At 40.5% G+C, this 9,243-nt stretch overlaps 1 protein-coding gene across 1 annotated transcript; it reads right to left on the minus strand.

Annotated features, from left to right (window-relative positions):
- Positions 1-1,492: 1,492 nt before the first annotated feature.
- Positions 1,493-7,035, minus strand: LOC146562755 (sesquipedalian-1-like). Its single transcript, XM_085294874.1, has 3 exons — positions 6,717-7,035; positions 6,146-6,257; positions 1,493-3,795 (listed from the first exon to the last, which is right to left on the minus strand). Exon 3 carries the CDS (start codon positions 3,761-3,763, stop codon positions 2,867-2,869), a length of 897 nt encoding a protein of 298 aa, XP_085151000.1. The 5' UTR covers positions 3,764-3,795; positions 6,146-6,257; positions 6,717-7,035; the 3' UTR covers positions 1,493-2,866.
- Positions 7,036-9,243: the final 2,208 nt, after the last annotated feature.

Genomic DNA, 9,243 nt, shown 5'->3' on the forward strand with positions numbered 1-9,243 from the left:
CGAATCATATGAACCATATGAAGGTGAGTGACCTTCATATAGTTTCTGTAACCTGGAGGATATTGGACAGGCTGTGGAGGATGGAGGATTTAAACAGGTTCAAACTCGCTTGAATACTTTTATATTATTTTAATTTTGCTCATTAGGCATAAATCTGAACATAATGAATAACATTTGGTCAACTTTGATAATCAGGCAGTGAACATAAAGGTCTAAAACAGGGAGAATTACTGATGGATATTTTCAGAGGCCTTGGGAAAGATATGAGTGAGAAAGACAAGCTATAAACAGGGGTACAGAAAAGCAATGATATGAGTTATAACTGTAGCGATGAGACTCAAGTTTTGCTTTTCTTCCTGGTAATTACAATATAATACAATTAGCTTGGGTTCTGCTGAAAACAAGCAGCAGGAGGAGCAGCAATAAAGGCTGCTGCTGTACTAGGCTTCTATTAGTCGATCTCCTCAAATGAAAAAATTCAGTATAGCATTGTTAATTCTGTCAACCCCACAATTGCTGCAGATTTTTTGGTGGCACATCCATGACACAAGTGTCCCGCTCCACCACATCACAAGGAACTCTACTGGACTGGGATGTGGTGACTGTACAGTGAACAACTTGTTGTGATCAAAAACTAGTTTGAGATGATTAAAGCTTTACCAACTGGCGTGATATCCTGCTGGAAGGAGCCCTCAGAAGATTTGATCATCAAGGAATGGTCGGCAACAATACTCAGATAGGCTGTGGGATGTAAATGATCCTCATATTTGCTTTGCTTGGCCTAAGCAAATATGTCCCACACCATTACTCATCAGCCTGATGTGCTAATCAGGCTGATCAGTGCTTAATTTTGACCATGATCTGAATGTTGCACTAGAAATTAATTTTTTAATTTTCCAACTTAGGTGAATTAGTCTGATAGTTATTACAGCTATCATAGTTAGTTATCACCTATTCTTAGTTGTCAGGAGTGGCACTCGGCATGGTCTTCTGCTGCTGTAACCCATCTGCTTTAGGGTTAGATGTGTTCTGCATTCAGATATTCTTTTCTGGGTACCTTGGATGTAAAAAGTGGTTTATTGAATTCCTGTTGCCTTCCCATTCTCCTGTGAACTCTGAAATGAGCAAGGAATTTCTGCCCAAAGACCTGCTGCTCACTGGACGCATCCTTTTTCTCACCAGCCTCTTTAAACCCTAAAGATAGTGTGGGGGAAATCCCAGATCAACCATGCTCAGTTTGAACTTCATGAGGTTGCCTTGACCATGTCTACGTGACTAAATGCTTTGAGTTGCTGCCATGCAATTGACTGATCAGATACTTATGTTAAAGAGCGTGCCTAGCAAAATGGCTGACACGCACAAGCAAACAAAATGTGCAACTGTGTGCGAAAACAGACTGACTCACATTTACAAATTATGTCTAATTAGGTGAAAACGGTTAAATGTTTAGACAAAAATATCCTAAAGAAATTCAGAGAAACTGTAATATGTATAATAAAGTTTATTTATGCAGCACTTTTTTAAACAAAGATACAAAGTGCTTCGCAGAAACAAATTAAACAGAAAGCATAAAAATGTGGAAATGAACAGAATATTAAAGACATTCATAAAAGCTTTCAGTAAAAGGAAGTTTGAAGCAGACAGAGTCAGTCAATATCTGCAGAAGTGATTACTGTATCAAAGTTATATGCATTGATCCCAACTACTATAGAGGACATGACCTCTTTAATCATTAGTGCATAATATGGAAATAAGTAGCCTAGTAATGAAATGAAAACACATTTTTTGTGCCTTATATTGTTGTGGTTAGAGGAATTTTGCCTGTTTCAAGAATGACAACGAAATATCTGAGGTAATATTGGACCTCAAGTAGACTGTGGCACTTCTCACCCTCGTTATTTAAAGATTTGAAGGGCCAGGTCACCCAGATCAATAAAAATACTGGCGATGGCCATACACAGTACATACACCTGCACCTTACTATAGTGAATTATCTCAGCGTTACGGGAGTTTGACCAAAACAGAAAATCCTGAATATATAACTTGAAATATGAAAACTGTCCTGGAGCCCAAGTCATTAGGTTGAACACGATTCAAAAACAGTCCAGCAGCTTTGAAAAGTTGCATCACCAAAAGGGGTGAAAGCTGGACAGCACAAAACTGGGACTTCAATCATAAAGCTGCAGAATTGTCTTTGCACTATAGCGTGGTTAATGTGACATAACAACTTCAAACTCTGTGGATTTGTCTTGTGCAACGTCTCCAGATTGTTATTACACAACAGAAATCACCTCATGCTTTTCCTTTTCCTTATAAAAAGACTTTCCTGTTGTGACCTTATCAGTTACCTGTTGTTTTTTGCAATGTCCACATGATTAACAAAGTAATTTGCATGTACAAACTCTGCAGAATGATAAGGAAGGAATGAGAAACGTCATGGTTCTTATTAAGGGAAAAAGGTCACAGCAAATATAAAGCTGCATTATTTTATTTGTATCTAATAAAGGATCAATCAAGGCTAAACTCATTGCATCATTTTTGAAAAACTGATGATTGTAATACAAGAATTATGATTTTAAAATTGCAATTGGCAAATATAACTCGGTTTGTGGACAAAGAGCATATTTTGTGTTTTTTGGCTTATACAAAGGATAGTGTTAACATTTATGGCAGTTTTTCCCCTCTGACAGGATTTTAAAATAATCTCAAATGCTTTTTTTTCCTTCATTTGCCATTAGTTAAGACTGCAGTTAAGTCTCCATTCAGTCACTTCACTCTATTGCTGGGTTCAGATAGGTGAAGCACTGCAGAATGATCAGGAAGGAATGATATACTGTGGAAAAAGAGGCGATCTACCTCAGTAAGCTTACTGGCTCTGAAGCCACTGCACTCTCAGTTCCTCCACCTCTTTGCCGTACCAGTCATGGAGTTTGGAGAAGCAGCCGGTTCCAGGGCATACGGGGCTTTCCAGAGAAGCACCTTTTCTCCGGGGAGGCACAGGCGGAGCCCTCGCTCCATCAGCTCCGTATCCAGTGACATTTGCAGGGTCCCCGGAGCTTTCCCATACCGCACAGGATGAAGCTCCCTCCACAAAGCCGTTAGCCAAGGCAGCTGGTGGTTTACTCCATGCAACACCATTCTCCTTGGAGGGCCCAGAGATGAGCTGCAGCTCATCCTGTTGGTTCTTCTGGGCAGAGAAGGAGGCTGACATGGGAGGGACACTTGATGATGACGATGATATGGAGGACGAGGAAGATGAAGAAGAAGATGCTCCAGACCTGGACCGTCCCATATGGTTTCGCTTTGAGGACTTGGGCCTGCCCTGCAGGTTTCCAACTCCAGCCCCAACAAAGCTGCCTCCGGCAGCCTCCTGGATCTCCTCCAGCTGCCTCTCCAGCTCTTTCACCACCAGCCTCATGTAGTCAAAGCTGGCCCTTGACAGCGCTTTCACCCAGGACTCCATGGCTGCTTGGTTCTCAGCAGCCATCTTGTACACACGAGCTTTGGCGCAATCAAACTTGATGGCAAAGGCGAACTCCTCGGTCGACTCACACAGCTCCACGGTGCATCCTTCAAGAACGATGACGCCAATGGGCTCTCGGCTGTCGCGCTCTTCGAAGTAGAAGAGCATGTTACCCTTCAGGACAAACCAACGGCGGTGATAAGCAGTGTTGCGCTCCCCCTTTTTGAACAGGAAGCCCGTCTTGTCTGGTGGTGAATCACAGGTGGCGTAGTGCGCCATGCTGCGCTCGTTCAGCTTCATCTTCTCCCCTCCTCCGTTTCAGATTTATTTACCTAAGAATATTACAAAGTCAGAGGTCATCACAAGGTTAAATTTATCAGCTCATACTCAAAAGGTACAACAAGAACCTGCACAGTGTACTTCCTGCCAACTTTAACTTGTGCTTATCTATGTTTGCTGAAAGAAAAAAAAAACTTTATCACAGTACCATACTAAATTGTGGTTCACTGACACTGTAAAGTAGTTATAATAAGTTCTTCAATAACAGTCTATTTGCATTTCTCCTTTCAGAAAAGGTCAGAGCCGTGGGGCAGGAGTTAAAAACGAGTGACTGAATTTTGCACTCTTGGGAACTTTAGAAAGGGCACATGCTTGAAAAGTGGACTTCAACCTATTCCTGTTCTTCTTCTCCCCGCTGAGACATCCTGCCAATGTAAACACTGTCCATTTACTTTGTTTTGCCTGTCATAACACCAACAGAGCGCTGTAGCACACATAAATACTGCAACCCCCTGCAGGTGCAAGACAAATTGAAAGTCTAACTTGCACAGCATGGACAGATTAGTGCGTTACATGCTGTTTAATCACATGTTCAACTGTAAACTGGGGCTCAGATTATCTCCTGCTAATCCAATTTTAATCTTGTTAGGAAACAGAAGTAAGGCACTTTATTATTTTGATGGTAGTTAATAGCTTGTTTGTATTATAGCTTTCGCTTTTTGGTAATGAAGCTATTATCTGAGGACCATGAGAGTAAGCTGGAAGGGAAACTTGTCTGGGAGGCAGTGGAAGTCATTGAGGAAGATGTGGTGGAAGATCGGGCTGGAAAAAGGAAGACAGTGGAGCGTAGGAAGGTGGTGGAGCAGGATGTCCACGTTGGTGTATTCTCTGTAGCTCCTTGATGGTCAAGCAAGGCTCCTCCGAGTGCTCGAGATTCCTTCATTTTCTAGTCCTTGAAATTCTACAAATGTTTTTTCTTTTCTTTTCCTTTTTAAAATTTAAACTAGATGTGTACTGCCTTAGGATACAGGGGAAACCCCACGTCGATAGTTTTCCCAAAATGGGCATCAATACCCCATCAGACAAATTCACCTTTGCACATGCTATAACTCATGTTTCTTATTTTCTTCCAACATCAGAATAAAAACAGGAGAAACCAATTAAAAAGCTTCAGGTTCATTGAGTATGCACTAAGTTTATTATAGTTCATTAAAACTATAATAACTTAGATATGAAACAGTATTTTAGTTAACTGAGATATAAGTACTTTCCAAAGGTCTCTAGTCACCCCACATGTCTATATATATTTTGCAAGGACAATGGTAAACAGTTGCAGTGATTTACTGAAACATGCAAACATGACAGGAAATACAGCTTATACAGTGTCGAAGACATTCAGAGCTCCTCTCTGGATGTTGGCTGCCTTTTGTTGTGTTCTTTGTTAAGATCATTGTTTCAGTAATCACTAATAATTGCTTCCATCAGACCCGTTTCCACTGATTTTCAGTTCTTCTGTAATTTGGCATTCCTTTGCCTTTTGTGTTTCCCTTCCTTAAAAAAATGGCTTATTGACTGCCATTCTTCCACTGAGGCCATTTCTGATAAGGCTTCATGGAAGAATAGATGGATCAACTAAAGAGCCAGATGCATCCCTCAGATCTTGTGTCAGATTTCTTTTCTGTTTCTTTGGAGCACTGTTCATCATTTTTAGATACTGTTCATCTGCCGTAGTTTTTTTTTTTTTTTTTTAAACCTGCCTCTTCTTCTTTTTTCCTCCTCTTGTCCAGTTTCCTCATGTGCTTTAGGGACACACTGTATACCATGCTTTCAGCTACTAGCTCTTTTGGAATCAACCTTTGGTGCAAGCATGTCATTTGTGTGCCTTTCAGACTGTTATCTTTGGCATTTTTCACAGATTCATATGAGGAAATGGGAACAAATTAGGTGTCTTTGCAACAGCCTGCTAGTAACAAATTTCCTGACGACACAATTTAAAATTGGTTCTTTGCCAAGTTGTCAGACAAGTTGTAGACAGAACCCTGGTTCATCCTTTGAGTCAGGTGCCTTTTTTTATGCTTTAATGACTCATAGGTTAGTGTTAAGTGACCTAACAAACAAGTAAAAGACTTCCCTGAAAATGAGTGAAAAAGAGCCAAAGAAAAACTTTGAGAGACATTCGGAAAGCCTCGACAGCCAATGCTCCAGACCATTTAAAAAAAGAAAGGAATAACAAAAGTGTTTGTAACACAGATTCTTAACTTCTTAAATCTACTCCTGAAAAATTAATATGCAAGTAAGGAAAAAGTATAAGTAAGAGTTTAAAACAGCTGAAATTAGACTAAAAAGAAAATAAAAACATGTCTTGCTTACTGACCGTCCAAACAAAACCCATCCCTCACTTACGTGCTTGTCTCATATCCAGCCGACATCCACGTCCGTCCTCCCATCACATCTGGAGCTCTTAACTGAACAGTCTCCCACTTCTTCTGACTTCTTCGCCCTTCTCGACTAAATACTAAAAAAGACCAAAGTAACGAGTTTTATTTCACGTTTATTTTACACTCAGGAAGCCGCATAAACGACAGAATCCAAGAGGAAGCGGCCAGTTCAGCGTCCTCGCTCGTTTTAGACGTTAAGAGGATTATTAGCCGCAAGTTTTTTCCACCGCTTCGTGCTTTTTTTGGAGCGAGTGATTCACCATCAAGGAGGGCTGACTGGTCACAAGCATTTGACACATCAGCACTTTACAGGAATTCGTGCTGGCCTTCAGTAACACAGCGAGAGCAACACGAACGAGCGTGCTTGAAGGCACATCTCTCAGTGCCAACTAGCTTCACGCCTTTAGCCTCTTTCGTGGAAACAAACATGCATCCAACGTCTATCCAGCCGGCAGACTGCAGACGAGCTGCTAGAGGTGGACTCTCACAAGTTAGGACAATATTATAATAACCAGCTAAGTGTTAGTATTCATTACCTGCGCGTAAACAGAAAACCTCCCTCTTCTTCCAAGCGGATAGTCCCACAGTTTTTTTTTTCTTTTTTTGCTTTTCCCTTTCTCTCTTCCTCGCCTCTTTCTTTTTTCTTCTTTTCCCCCGGTCACGTGACACACTAACAGAGCGCGCGTTGTGCCTAACCCTGCCAGCTTGACAGGGCGGGGTGATCACTTCACTTTAGCTCTCGTGCCATCCTGGTGAAACAGCCGTCATCCGGATAAGCAGTAATATAAAACAGGCGCGCCTGTCTGTGCCCTTGGAAAGGTGGCTGCTGTCTTCTCCACCTGCACGGATGGAGCATTGCTGAATATACAGGTCTGTGCAAAAGTCTCGAGTCACCTGTCATTCCTTTATATTTAGGGTTTAAATAGAGTTTGTATTTAAAAAGAAAATGTATTGAACAATAATTCACCTGGATTTCCTAAGGTCTTTCAAAGTTCCTCTTTATGTCTTTATGCCTGACCATTTTCATAGACATTATTTTTGTTTATTGGGCAACTTAACACTGAGCTATGAATCATTCAAGCATGAAAAAGGCACCTAACTCAAGGAATTAACCAGTGTTGTGTCTACATCACAAACAACTTGGCAAAGAACCGGTTTTAAAATGTATCTCTTTAGGCACTTTGTTACCAGCAGCCTGTTGTAAAAAGATACAATTTGTTCCCATTTCATTAATTATATCTACCTGAAATACCAACAATAACACAGTTTGAAAGGCTTCAAATAGTATTTGGTACTAACAACGTGATTCCCAAAAATCTATTAGCCTGAAACTTGGAATACCTCAGCACTTTGTGCAGTGTGGCCTTAAAAAATGGAGGAAATTGGACGAACGGAGAACAAAAGATGATCTGACAGGCCTAAAAAAACTCTCTATAAGTGATATCCATAAGAAAATCTAGCAACAGGATCCTGAGAGATCCCTTCAGATGATCCAGCTAATGTTTGGAAATGGTCTCAGTGGAAGGATGGCTGACATGAACCCTTTCTTAAGCAGGGAGAAAAGGCTGAGGTATGCCACATTTCACAAGAACTGGACTGAAAAGCAATGGCAACAGGACTTGTGGAGTGATGAATCCAAATTTGCTTCAGTAATATTGATGCAGTGATCTTGACGGACAAAAGACACCCAACATCCAAAAGACTCCTTTAAGAAACCTGGTTAACTATTCCTGAAGAAATAACAAGAAAGCCTTTCTAACCGAGTTCAGGCTATGATGCACAGCAAAATTGATCATATTAGACGTCAATTTTCAAGCTTGTTGAAATTTGTAGGGGTTTTTTTTCTCCCTTATTTACTGGATTTTCATGTATGCTTGCACATATTTTAATTAATCACTGCAAGTGTTTCCCATTTTCACTGCAAAACATAAAGAAATTGGTGACTTAAGACTTTTGCATGGTATTGCATTAATCTGAAACATTGTTTTAAACAGTCAGTAGCTTTTCGGGATTCATGTGGTCCTAAGAGTAGCTGTTTTTACTCTAGACATTATCTGGTCTCTTGATGTGGTCTGACGTGGACTAAATGGAAAATACAAACACCAGCCTCACTTCTTGTGTTTTCACTCTTTCTCTGTAAATCTAATATACTTTAACAAGTGTCTGAATAACATATTTTGCTAATCATATTTCAAGTAAAATAATCACATATTATGGTAATTACTGCCTCAGGATTCAAAATATATTTAACATTCTCCAATCAGTAGGGCTATTGGTTCCTAAATTTTTAATATTGTAACTAAATAATCATAGCTTTGTTATATATCAGTAACACATTCATTATAGTATCATAGCACCACGAGCATCTTTAGTTTGTTCTGCTTTGTGAAAATTTGCACATTTACTATAATTACAACATAAGGCACCCCGGGATTAAATGCAAGTAGTTTTTTATTGTCACGGCCTGATTCCCATTCACTTGGGCTGCAAACAGCTGCCCAGCTCTGTTGCAGTCCTTTCATGGAGAGCCCTGCTTGAGGGCACTCCAAAAGGCAGAGTTAAAGATATCTTTTTTTCATGCACATTCTTAGCAGAGCTTTCCAGTTCATGCATTTGAACTTATGATGTTCCCCTCTGTCCTCTAGGCCACCGCTGCCCCGTTCCTGTAACCCTGTCACTTTTATGGCACTGAGCTGCTGGCTGCGGTCTGTTTTTGTATGACCATGACAAGCCACCATGAATTCATCTGAATTATTCTAATGAATACGATATTCTGAATATCTTCGGGAGACAGCTGATGGCCTTTAGCACTGCCAGCCTGCTATCTCATCACACTAATCTTCAATTAACTGATGCAGCTGCTGATGCCATTTTCTGTCATTCTCTTTTTGAAACGTTTGCTCTCACTGCTTTTTGGTAACTTTGATGAAGTGTGACGCTCTCGGAGGCAGTTTAATTTCCTCCGTTGGGCTCCCGGTTCACAGAGGCTCAACATATCCGTGAGATAAACGCACAAGAGGACAGCTTTTAATAGAGAATACAGACATAAAATCAGCACTAAAA

The sequence above is a fragment of the Mchenga conophoros genome, linkage group LG12 (genome assembly GCF_057382185.1).
Source record: "Mchenga conophoros isolate Kocher_MC1m ecotype Shallow Benthic linkage group LG12, M_conophoros_male_GT1.1, whole genome shotgun sequence".
Taxonomy (NCBI): Eukaryota; Metazoa; Chordata; class Actinopteri; order Cichliformes; family Cichlidae; genus Mchenga; species Mchenga conophoros.

Coding starts and splice junctions, on each gene's coding strand:
- LOC146562755 (XM_085294874.1), bottom strand. CDS start 3,763: ATGAAGCTGAACGAGCGCAGCATGGCGCACTACGCCACCTGTGATTCA.